The sequence below is a fragment of the Somniosus microcephalus genome, chromosome 4 (assembly GCF_052327205.1).
Source record: "Somniosus microcephalus isolate GS21.2 chromosome 4, FLI_Smic_1.0, whole genome shotgun sequence".
In the NCBI taxonomy this organism is placed as follows: Eukaryota; Metazoa; Chordata; class Chondrichthyes; order Squaliformes; family Somniosidae; genus Somniosus; species Somniosus microcephalus.
The window spans coordinates 168,579,518-168,592,150 of NC_140990.1; the positions used below are offsets into that span (position 1 = coordinate 168,579,518).

The following is a 12,633-nucleotide window of genomic DNA, read 5'->3' on the forward strand; positions in this document are numbered from 1 at the left end:
TTATTTTTATCTGAATTAGCTCTTGAATGGCACAGAATTTAAATAGTTTTTTAAATTTTAACTCCGTTAAGTGTGGGTGATTTTTTGTGTCAGCTGTGGCTCAGTGGGCAGCACCCTCGCCTCTGAGTCAGAAGGTTGTGGGTTCAAGTCCCACTCCAGAGACTTGAGCACAAAATCTAGGTTGATACTTTAGTACATTATTGAGGGAGTGCTGCACTGTTGGAGGTGCCGTCTTTCGGATGAGACTTTAACCCGAGGACCCCTCTGCCCTCTCTGGTGGATGTAAAAGATCTCAGGGCACTAGTTCGAAGAACAGGGGAGTTATCCCCGGTGTCCTGACCAATATTCATCCCTCAACCAACATTACTAAAACAGATGATCTGGTCATTATCACACTGCTGTGTGTGGGCTTGCTGCATTACAACAGTGACTCCACTTCAGAAGTACTTCACTGGCTGCAAAGCGCTGTGGGGTGTCCTGAGGTGGCGAAAGGTGCGATAGAAATGCTTAAGTTCTTTCTCACTTTGATTGACGCATGCCCTTCATTTGTTTGTGCCAGGCATCGACTCGCCGACTGGTATCGACTTCTCCGATATAACGACCACCTCTTTCACCGTGCACTGGATGCCGCCTCAAGCCCCAGTCACTGGATTCAGGGTGCGTTACCACCTCGAGGGTGGGGCCAGGCCAAAGGACGACCGGGTACCGGGCTCACGCAACTCCCTCCTGCTGACCAACCTGGCCCCCGGCTCAGAGTACGTCATCAGCATCTACGCATTCAGCGGCAGGCAGGAAAGCCTGCCGCTGGTCGGACAACAGTCTACGAGTAAGTGATGTGATCCTGAGCAAATCCCACCTGCCCCCCACAACCTCTACCGAGGGTGACGAGCATTCCATTCCGACTGTGTGTTATGTGGCCGTCATCGGTTTGTTAGAATTCGCCGTGGTCTCTGTGGGTATTCTTGCCAGTGTAGTTCCTTGGGTGGGGCCCGGCTATATGAAAGGGCAACGTGTTAGCCGTGCCGCGTAGTGTGACTTCCAGTCTTTGGTCTGCGCTGGGTTAGCTTGAAGTTGGCAGTAAGAGTTGGGGTGGGGGGGGCCCCGCTGGAGCCAGCCGCAATGTTTTTGGACTGAAAGAAAACAAACCAAACCAATCTCCCGCTAGAAAGTGCTGCGTGAAGGCAGGGCTTGGACAGAGCGGCGCGATGCCTCCTGCGGTCGAATAGCGGGCCAGCTCCTGCGCTCTGGCCAGTGACCGAACGGGCCTGTGTCCATGCTGGGATGAGGTGGGATTTGGAGGTGGCTGTATAAAGCTTCCTGCGGTCTAATAGCTTGACCACTCCTGGTCACTGCCCAGTGGCACTTGCTGGATGGTGCGCATTGCCCATGCTGGGTGAAGGCGGGGGGTTTTGGACGGGGCCGGTGTGAAGCCCCCTGCGGTCGAATAGCCGGCCCAATGTCCACTTGGGCAAGCAGCTGGCCCATGTTAGAACCGTGAGCAATCGCTGTCTCTCATAGAAGAACAATGGCGGGGGGGGGGAAACTGGCATAGAAAGAAAAACAGAAAATATACCACAACCGTACTGTCCTGCCTGTATGATATTAAAGACTTGTGCGCAGTGCATTTCCTGTAAGGGTCACGCTGGCTTCCTGTTGCATTTTACAGTCACGGCAAACAATGCCATGGGAGCTTGGCTAGTTTTACATATTTAAAAGATGCATCCTCTGCATTGGACGTGGTTGGAAAAGTGTCTGTACAGATGACACTTGTTGCACATGATCTGGACTAGTTTCCATGGCCTGACGGGGGTAGGAGAGGAATTTTCCAGAGTGTGTTCTCCCTTACTGGCCTTAGATTTTTCACTTTTTTTGCCCCTCCCAGGAGATTACATGGCAGCGAGAGTGGGGGAGGGGGAGAGCAACGGAGTCATCGTGAGCGTAGGGCAGGCTCGACGGACCAGCTGGCCTCCCTGCCCATTATTTTTGTATATATTTGAAAATGCCTGTCTGGTTTCGGCTGTCGCGTTAACTCCACTGAATTGTTTGTACTCTTGTTTACCCCCCCCCCCCCCCCCCCCTCCAGTCTCTGATTCCCCAACCGATCTGGAATTCACCCGGTCCACTCCCAAGAGCCTGACCATCAGCTGGAACCCGCCGCCTGTGACTGTTAAATACTACCGCATTGCATTCGGAGAGTCAGGTAGGTCCCAGCTTAATCCCTCGGAATGGTCCTTGAAATGTTCACAAGGCCTGGGGCAATGTAGAATCCCAACTGCTGCAGTGGTATCAGATTAGGCACAAGCCCCGGTGCCTTCCTTGTCACAGCGGTAGGAAGCTCTGGTGAGACACTGCGGTCAATTGTGGCCATCGCACCTCGGGAAGGATATATTGGCCTTAGAGGGGGGTGCAGCGCAGATTCACCAGAATGATACCCGGGTTAAAATTATGGTAGCAGCTGGTTTGGAAAAAGGAGGACCAAAATTAGGAACATAAGAACATAAGAGGAGGATTCGGCCCTTCGAGCCTGCTCCACCATTCAATAAGATCATGGCTGATCTTCTGCCCCAACTCCATTCACCAGCCGTACGCTGTAAAGGCTGAAAGAGGAACCGGGGTGCGATCCCGGGGCAGCTCACGCACCCACTGAGGCCTGCGGCAGGGTCACGGCTAATTGTTTCCCCGGCCGCAGTTGAAGGTCGCAGCAAGATCGGCGAAGGGGCGGGGGCGGGTGGGTGGGGAGGTAATCTGGAGGGGGCGCGTAAAGCGATCGGTGGCCGGCAGAGGCCTTCGGTTTTAATGTGGAGCCCGGAGGAGCAAGCAATGAACTTTCAACTTAGCTTCTGGGCGGTGGCGGTCCCTTTTAAGGCTGCTGAGCAGCTGAAGAAACTGCCCACGTGCGGGCTGTGCTCATCTGGCAAAACTGGGCCTGAAACAGGCCTTGGGCTAGCTGCTCATGCTGGGCCTAACACCAGTTTCAGGCATAGGCCCATGACGCCTACTGAACGGCCCTCATCAAAATGGCGGGCGGCGCATCAGTAGTGGGCCCTTAAGCGCCCGTTTGACGCCCGTCGAGTTTCTAGGCCCCAGTATTTACTTCAGGCAAACACATGTGAAATGAGTAAGTGTCTTGTACAGCAGCGTATCCCGCCACGCAGTTCCGTGTACGATGTGATTTAAATACTTTGCCCACCGTATTGACCGCACGTCCTTTTTATTTTTAATCCCCCCATTTTCTCACAGGAAGCCGCAGCCCAGTGAGGGAGATCACCGTGCCAGGGGTCGAGTCTACCGCCACCATACCTGGCCTGCGCCCCGGCACCGAATACACCGTAACCGTGTACGCTGTCACTGGCCGGGGAGACAGCCCGGCAACCAGCAAACCTGTTGTGGGTTCTGAGAGGACAGGTAAGGGGGCAGGGGAGGGGTGCAGGTCGAGGAGCGCGAGCTGGTAACTGCTTGCCCGATGTGTCACATTGTGTTCGAAATGTTGAGCTTTGTCATAGAACGATATGGCACAGGAGGCCAGTCAGCCCATCATTCCTGTGCCGGCTCTTTGAAAGAGCTCTCTGATTAGTCCCACTCCCCCTGCTCTCTCCCCACAGCCGTGCAAATTTTCCCTTCAAGTATTTATCCAATTCCCTTTTGAAAGTTACTATTGAATCTGCTTCCACCACCCTTTCAGGCAGCACATTCCAGATCATCATAACTCGCTGCATAAAAAAAATTCTTCTCATCTCCCTCTCTGGTTCTTTTGCCAATTATCTTAAATCTGTGTCCTCTGGTTACCGAATTGTCATTCCAGTTCATGAACTGGAAAGGCAGTGGTGCCCCAGTGGGCAGTGCACCTGGTTAACATTAACAAGCTGGCACTGCTTTTGGTCACTAGTGACGCCATGCTGCGTCCTGGGACTGGGTGGCACCTGGTTCTAATCGGCTTGCGTTTCGCCTCCATGACCCAGGTTTCGGTCTGGGCCAGACTGATGGGGATGCTGGCTGCAAGGCTCCTCTGTCAGATGAAACTGGAGAGATTGAATCCCAGCTGGAAGTAATCGCGGGACTACAGTACAGAACTGGCATCCCTGCTCTCAAAGAGACGGCACCAGGTCTTGTAGCCATGGACACGGGGCGTCTTGCCATGGGGGCTGCGGGGAGTCTTACCGCAGGGGCTGTGGCGAGTCTTGCTGTGGGGAGTCTTGTCCCGGGGAGTCTTGCCGCGGGGGTCCCGGGGAGTCTTGCCACAGGGCTCGCGGGGAGTCTGGGGCCGGGGGGAGTCTGGCATCGGGGAGTCGGGGGGAGTCTGGCCGCGGGGAGTCTGGGGTTGGGGGGAGTCTTGCCGCGGGGAGTCTTGCCATGTACAACACACAACACACTCAATATGTGTAAACTAGCTACAAATGAGTTGAATATCTTTCCACTGTGTTGACCTCAATATCTCCATGGAGATTCACCAGAATAACTGGGCTTAAAAGAGTTAAATTATGAGGACAAGTTGCAGGAACTTGGCTTGTATTCTCTTGAGTATAGAAGATTAAGGGATGATCTAATCGAGGTATTTAAGATGTCTAATGGATTTGACCGGGTAGATAGAGAGAAACTATTTCCTCTGGTGGGGAGTCCTGAACAAACCTTAAACTTAGAGCTAGTCTGTTCAGGGGTGTTGTCAGGAAGCAAATGGTAGTGGAAATCTGGAACTCTCTCCCCCAGAAGACTGTGGGTGCTGGGGGTTAATTGAAAATTTCAAAACTGAGATTGATAGATTTTTGTTAGGCAAGGGTATTCAGGAATATGGCACCAAGGCAGGTAAATGGAGTTAAGGTATCAGCCACGATCTAATTGAATGGCGGAACAGGCTCGAGAGGCTGAATGGCCGCCTCCTGATCCGATGATCACATCATGTATGCTGTTTGTGTATAACTTCCATTTACTTACTTTGTGCTCGTCAAGGCGAAGAGGCATCAATGTTGGGGGACGGAATCGTCTTCCATGTCCCCATACATCCCTGCCAGGTACATCGCTTCAGAGTGAAGCTCCCTCAGCTTGGCCAAGCCTCGGGCCTACCGGGCTCCAGTCGCACTTCCACCAGAAACCGGCTGGGGCTGTAGTCAGCCACCCCGTTTGTCGAAATGGGAGTCGGGCCTGTTATGTTCATAAATAAATGGACGTTTTCATTATGAACAGCTAGCTTGAGCTAGTCATTTATTCAGCCATGTGGACTAGTGTACAGGCATCCATCTTGACTACTGCCTTGTGGGTAGCCCACTATTAAACATACAGCTCCACCTAGTGTACCATTCTAGAATGACATGTTACTGATCATTACAGGGCCTGTGCTGCAAATCAATATACATCCACCCCCAGCTCAAAGAGCAAACTGCTGGAGGTACCCCCTGGGGTTTAAATGCCTTACACCGAACACAACCTGGCAAAGTACGGGGGCCTGTCTGGCCCATGCCCTAAGTTTGCCACCTCTCCGCTGTCCCACACCTGCGACGGAACCGTTTCTAATGGCCGGGGATGGAAAACGCGAATCGCTTGAGGTTTGGCGCTGCACCCTTTTCACCGGGGACCGCTTCCCCTCTTTTTTTTATTCAGAAATTGACATGCCGACTGCGCTGGAGGTGAAAGAAGTGCACGACAACAGCCTGACTGTCAGCTGGACTCCACCCAAAGCCCCGGTTACCGGTTACAGGGTCACCAGTGCCCCGAAGAGCGGCCACGGCCGAGTTATAACTCAAACCGTCCCGGCAGGTCAGTCACCTGAATTACACTTAACAGCGGGGACAGGGGCTTCAGTTGATAATCGGTAACATGGCAATAGTGAAATGGACTTCTTAGCTACATCAATGCGTTTCATTTAAAGGTGGCTATTGATTATCAAAGTACAGTACTCCATCGCACCCCGGCAAGAGCCACGCCTTCAGACCAGGAGGGCAGAAGGTGGGGGTGGGGGCGGCGGGGGCTTGTTTTGCCACTGTGAGGACAATCTAATCGGTGGCGGGAGAGTGGGGAGCCATAGGATAATGGTGCCACCTCGGTGGGGCTTGCGGACTGTAGCTACCGAAATGCCGGTGGGTGATCAGACCCCACAGTTGATGGGGTGCTTGCTACCATTGGGGTTTCTGGAGCATATTTCCTAGCTGGCACTGCCAAACTGACTCAGCAGAAGGCATTGTCAGAGGGTGGGGGGGGCGGGGGGGAGAAACCCCCGGCCGATCACTGGCTGAACCTAACCCAGTGCACACCTGTTCTATACGTATGTCGTAGCCAGCTGGGGGAGGGGCGGTCCACCCGTTTCCTAGACTTGGGAGTCAGTTGTGATCAGCCTCTGTGGATGGAGCCCAATCATTCATAAATTGGGTACCTGTTGACTGCTCTGGATTGGCACCCATTTAACTGGAGCTAAGGATGCCAACCCTCCAGGATTGGCCTGCAGTCTCCTGGGCAAAAACCTGGGAGAACAATCAAATTGGGCTTTTTTTTTGTGTTTTCATTTTCTTTGAACACTTTTGTTTCATATTAGTTATAAAAATATTGAAGCTGGGAATAGAGGCGGTTTGACCGAGTGGGGCGATTGGAGACGGGGTCATGTGATGAATCCTCCAGGAATACGTCCAATCAGATTTGGGGACCCTTTATATGGCAAGTTCCTTGCTGAAGGGGATTAATGTGAGAACCATTTTAAATGGGAAGATGATGAATCTGGAAATCTGGCTGGAAACCCAATAAACAAGTGGACTGCACAAGCGCGCGTGTACGAGAATACTGCATACAGGGAACGGGAACTACAGGGTATTTGAATGTGGGGAGCACGGAAAACACGGAAACATCAACTTGTGTGTCGTCTACTTTTAGGTCAAACTCACCTGACTATCGAGGGCCTGCTGCCAACAGTCGAGTACATGGTCAGCGTGTACGCCCAGGGAGTGCGTGGAGAGAGTGCGCCCCTCACCGAAACGGCCGTCACCAGTACGTATTTTGTAAACTGTGTGTGCAGTGGCAGTTCTGCACTGTAACAAAGCTCCCTGTCCATTGCCCAGGACACTCTTCAGCCAGTCAGTTAGTCCTCAAGTTTAAAAAGAACATGAGTGTGGTGGTGGATTTAAAACCACAGGCAGGCTTGAGTCCTACCCAGCCTTTGGCGAACCACTTTGACAGGCTTGCATTTTCTTTTGCCTCCCATTGCCTTCATATAATTTGAACAGCATAACGGACTTGTATGTAAGGGTTAACATAAGAGCTCCAGCAAGGAGCTGCACCCAGAAGGAGCACGGGCGGGAGAACTGGGCCTGCAGTGCTGAAGCCCTGGTCTTTTGGAGCATGCTCCCTTTGAGTGCGGCCTTCTTGCTGGTAGTGTGGTTAGCCCGACTGTGTCTTCCTAAACTGGACATTGATTTACAGCAGTAAGCACCTGGCCTTCAGTTGTCCAGTCCCTCACATTTGGGAAGGAGGCCCAGTACTTATACGCCCGTCTATTGGTTCAAAGTTCAAATGTAGTGCTGCGTTGCAAGCTGTTTTATAACTTAACAGATTAATTTTCCTCGCTATTTGCTTCGTTTAGATGATGCCTTCTCCCTCGCACCCCTCCCCTCCCGCTATCCTCTATCAAGTCCAACATCTGCTTTCTGAGTGGAATGGAAAATTGATGCCCTTATTTTCCATTGATCAGCTACCCTGGATAATGCATGCCCTATGTGGACATCACTTTGTCGGACAGCTGCTCTTGGTGACCCTATGAAGCTGTTGGATCATTAAAGGCACTGTGCCGTAGCACGCTTGTATATTCTGAAGTAAAACGCTAATGCTTTGCAGAAGGAAAAAAAAGTATGGGAACGGTTTGCAAGCGGTTGCTGCCTATTGTGCGCTGAAAAGGACCGACAAGGCTCGACTCAAACCTGCACCCGTGGGCAAGTTCTCGTCGGGTTTTCGTGTGGTCCTCTTCCCCACGCAATGATTCAGTGCCGTGTCAAACCATTCCCGAGCGCCCTGAGGCCGGAGGCAGCCGGTCGGGAGGAGACGCTTAACCTTTTTTTTCTGTTGCTTCCCTTTATTTTTACGCCCGGCAGCCATCGACCGTCCGAAAGGGCTGACATTCACGGACGTCGAGGTGGATTCCATCCGGCTGGCGTGGGAGAGTCCCGAGGGTCAGGTCACCGCGTACAGAGTGATCTACTCCAGCCCCGAGGATGGGATCCACGAGCTCGCACCCACCCCCGACTCCGAGGACGATTCCGCCGAGCTGGTTGGCTTGCGGCCAGGCACGGAGTACACGGTGCAAGTGTACGCCCTGTACGATGACCAGGAGAGCCCCCCTCTGATAGGAACGCAGAGTACAGGTAGGTGTCTGCAGCTGACGTTCTGTAAATACAAAAAGGTCGTGCACACTGACACCACAAGTCCCGGCCTGACTGGAGATGAGTGGGTAAGTCCTCTGTCAATCACACCTGGACTGCTGTAAGTGACTGGGGTTGATTTTGCGCAATAACTTGTATTATGTAACTAGCTACCACTCACTGCATTTTGTTGGAGAAATAATCCTGCTTTTATCCGGAGACTTTGCTGTAGTTTCGGTCATGAGTTCTGTTTGCTGTAGTTCGTAAAGATTCTGTTTTAAATAGACTCTGCTGTAAGTCCTGCCTCCAGCTCATTGGCTGATACAGTAGTGTCAATACCCACTCCGGGGGGAAAAAAGCCAATTGGAGCGCAGTTATTGCGCCGCTTGCTTTCCGCGTGGGCTTGCATGTTCGCTGGAGAGTGACTCGAGGGGCTTGATGTCCGAGCACACAGTGATTTGATGCAGCTGATTGGCTCGCTAGACCACTTCAGACTCAACCATGTTGACATGGAACTGGAGTCATTTATGGGCCCAGACCAGTTAAGGAGGGCAGGTTTCCTTCCCTAAAGGGACATTAGTGAACCAGTTGGGTGTTTACGACAATCCGACAGCTTCGTGGTCACTTTTACTGATACTGGCTTTTTCTGTCCTGATTTTTTAAATGAAATCCAATTTCTCAAACTTCCATGGTGAGATTTGAACTCGCATTCTGGATTATTAGCCCAGGCCTCTGAAGTCAGGAGACAAGAAAACATGGGCGTGGTGCAACACGGGCGGACGATTCGCTATCGGGCCATTTCTCACCTCCCTCACACCAGCCTGTCTCTCTAAATGAGGCCAGCGGCCTGACTCCAGCTACTGCTCAATTACGGGCCCTTCAGCCACTCACTGAGATTGGCCCAACCTCAAGAGCACAAAGGAGCATAGCAGACGGTGGGAAGTCAGGCAACTTCTTGTAGCAACAACAGAAAATGCTGGAAGCACTCAGCAGGCCAGGCAGCATCCGTGGAGAGAGAAACAGAGTTAACGTTTCAGGTCTGGGACCCTTCATCAGAACTGGAAAAAGCTGGAGATGTAACAGATATTAAGCAGGTGCAGAGACAGGGGGGTGCGGGGGGTGGGGGGGGGGGGTTAGGAGGGGAGGAAGGAATTGAAAGAACATACTGTACTTTTGTAAAAGGCAGGAAAGATAAAATGTTGCAAATGGGAATGACAAAAATCATACAGCATGAAAAATGGGGGCAGGGATTATGATCTGAAATTGTTGAACTCGATGTTGAGTCCGGAAGGCTGTAAAGTGCCTAATCGGAAGATGAGGTGCTGTTCCTCGAGCTTACGTTGAGCTTCTCACATTGAACAACTTCTCCTTTGACTCCACTTACTTCCTCCAAATTAAAGGTGTTGCTATGGGAACCCGCATGGGCCCTAGCTATGCCTGCCTGTTCATGGGATATGTGGAACATTCTTTGTTTCAGTCCTACTCAGGTTCCCTCCCTCCCCTCTTTTTCCGGTACATCGTTGATTGTATCAGTGCCATTTCCTGCTCTCACCCTGAACTAGATAAGTTCATTCACTTTACTTCCAATTTCCACCCTTCCCTCACCTACACATGGTCCATCTCCGACTCTTCCCTTCCCTTCCTTGACTTCTCCGTCTCCATTTCTGGCGATCAGCTTTTGACAAACATCCACTACAAGCCCACTGACTCCCACAGCTACCTGGACTACACTTCCTCCCACACGCTTCCTTTAAGGACTCTATTCCATTCTCCCAGTTTCTCCGTCTCTGCCACGTCTGTTCTGATGATGCCACCTTCCATACCAGTGTTTCGAACATGTCTTCCTTTTTCCTCAACTGCGGATTCCCCTCTACTGTGGTTGACACGGCCCTTGACCGTGTCCGTTCTATCTCCCGCACTTCTGCTCTCACCCCTTCCCCTCCCTCCCAGAACCACGATAGGGTTCCCCTTGTCCTCACCTTTCACCCCACCAGCCTCCACATTCAACGTATCATTTCACGCCACCTCCAAAGTGATCCCACCAATAACACATCTTCCCCTCACCACCTCCCCTTTCAGCATTCCAAAGGGGCCGCTCCCTCCGCGACACCCTAGTCCACTCCTCAATCACCCCTAACAGCCCTTCTCCTTTGCCTGGCACCTTCCCGTGCAAGCGCAGGAGATGCAACACCTGCCCTTTTACCTCCTCCCTTCCCACTGTCCAGGGCCCCAAACACCCCTACCAGGTGAAACAGCGATTTACTTGTACTTCTTGCAATTTAATATACTGCATTCGCTGCTCACGATGCGGTCTCCTCTACATTGGGGAGACCAAACACAGATTGGGTAACCGCTTTGCGGAACACCTCCATTCAGTCCATAAGGATGACCCTGAGCTTCTGGTCGCCTATCACTTTAATTCACCACTTCACTCCCACTCTGATCTCTCTGTCCTCGGCCTATTACATTGTTCCAATGTAGCTCAACGTAAGCTTGAGGAACAGCACCTCATTTTTCGATTAGGCACTTTACAGCCTGCCGGACTCAACATCGAGTTCAATAATTTCAGATAATAATCCCTGCTGTATGATTTTTGCCATTCCCATTTGCAACATTTTATCTTTCCTGCCTCTTACAAAAGTACAGTATGTTCTTCCAATTCCTTCCTCCCCTCCTAACGCCCCCCCCCCCCCCCCCCCCCCCCGGTCTCTGCACCTGCTTAATATCTGTTACATCTCCAGCTTTTTCCAGTTCTGATGAAGGGTCCCAGCCCTGAAACGTTAACTCTATTTCTCTCTCCACGGATGCTGCCTGGCCTGCTGAGTATTTCCAGCATTTTCTGTTGTTGTTTCAGATTTCCAGCATCTGCAGTATTTTGCTATTGTATCCTATTGTAGCAGTCTGGGCTAGACTCGAGCGTAGTTCCCTGAGAAGGAAGGACAATGTTCCAACACGCCGTGTCCCCCTCTGTAGCGTTTCAATGAAAACCTCAATGTCTGGGTTTTGCCAAAATGGTTCAACCAATATTCCGAGGTAGGAGTTGCGAGCTACAATGAGAGCGGAGACTCAAAAGTCGGCGGACAATTGCCCGTTTACCAGCATGCAGCCAATTGTAATGGGGCAGGGGGTAGATCAGGGAGGGTCGCGACGTACTCGAGCCAGGCTTGCGTTGCGATTCAACTGAAGTACTGGCTTCTACTCCATCAAAGATTGGTCAGCCTCCGGTCACAAATTGCAGACATCTTCTCAAAGCAGTTCGGGCTAGATTCAGGCGTAGCCCTTGTGTTGTCAGCTGTGGCTTAGGTGGCAGCATTCTCTGAGTCAGAGGGTCGTGAGTTCAAGCCCCCACTCCAGGGACTTGAGCACAAAATCTAGGCTGACATCTAGGATGACTGAGGGAGTGCTGCCCTGTCGGAGGTGTCGTCTTTCGAATGAGACTTTAAACCAAGGCCCCATCTGCCCTCTGAGGTGGACGGAAAAGATCCCACGGCACTATTTTGCAAAAGAATGGGAGTTCTCCCTGGTGACCTGGCCTATATTTATCCCTCAATCAACATGACTAAAACAGATTATCTGGTCATTATCTCATTGCTGCTTGTGGGACCTTGCTGTGTGCAAATTGTGTGCTGCGTTTCCTACATTATAACAGTGACTACACTCGGAAAGTACTTCATTGGATGTAAAGCGCTTTGGGACGTCCTGAGGTCGTGAAAGGCGTTCCATAAAAGCAAGTCTTTCTTTCATTCTGCCAATTCCATTGCCTTACAGCCATTCCTCCTCCGAGTGACCTAGAGTTTGTGCAAGTGACTCCAACGAGCATGACCATTAGTTGGCACGCGCCTGTTGCTCAGCTGACTGGTTACCGCGTGGTGGTGAAACCAAGGGAGAAAACGGGCCCCAGCAAGGAGCTGAACGTGGGCCCAGATAACACCAGCGCCACCATCTCTGGTCTCATGGTGAGTCTCCTTCAACGCTAAAGGGGGCTGAATGCCCTACTCCTGTTCCTAGGCTCCGAAAGCTTTTAATTAACAAACCTTCTTGACCAATTTCTCTAGAAACAATAAGGCTGTGAGGTGACCTGATTGAAGTCTTTAAAACTATGATATTATTTGATAGGATAGACATAGAGAAGATGTTTCCACTTGTGGGGGAGACTAGAACTAGGGGCCATAAATATCAGATACTCCCCAATAAATCCAATAAGGAATTCAGGAGAAACTTCTTTACTCAGAGAGTGGTTAGAATGTGGAACTCACTACCACAGGGAGTGGTTGAGGCGAACAGCACAGAGGCCTTTAAGGGG

At 51.4% G+C, this 12,633-nt stretch overlaps 1 protein-coding gene across 9 annotated transcripts in view; it reads left to right on the forward strand.

Moving 5' to 3' along the window:
- Positions 1–12,633, forward strand: part of LOC147119974 (fibronectin-like) — a 120,357-nt gene that overhangs the window by 79,930 nt on the left and 27,794 nt on the right. For 4 of the 9 annotated variants that reach the window (XM_085985432.1, XM_085985435.1, XM_085985439.1 and 1 more), the window contains 7 exons: positions 560–826; positions 2,084–2,200; positions 3,241–3,405; positions 5,593–5,748; positions 6,853–6,966; positions 8,064–8,333; positions 12,099–12,286. In XM_085985432.1, coding sequence (XP_085841558.1) covers positions 560–826; positions 2,084–2,200; positions 3,241–3,405; positions 5,593–5,748; positions 6,853–6,966; positions 8,064–8,333; positions 12,099–12,286 — 1,277 coding nt within the window. Of the gene's footprint in view, positions 1–559; positions 827–2,083; positions 2,201–3,240; positions 3,406–5,592; positions 5,749–6,852; positions 6,967–8,048; positions 8,334–12,098; positions 12,287–12,633 lie in introns of all 9 variants that reach the window. The other 5 variants (XM_085985433.1, XM_085985434.1, XM_085985436.1 and 2 more) reach the window with 2 other exon arrangements.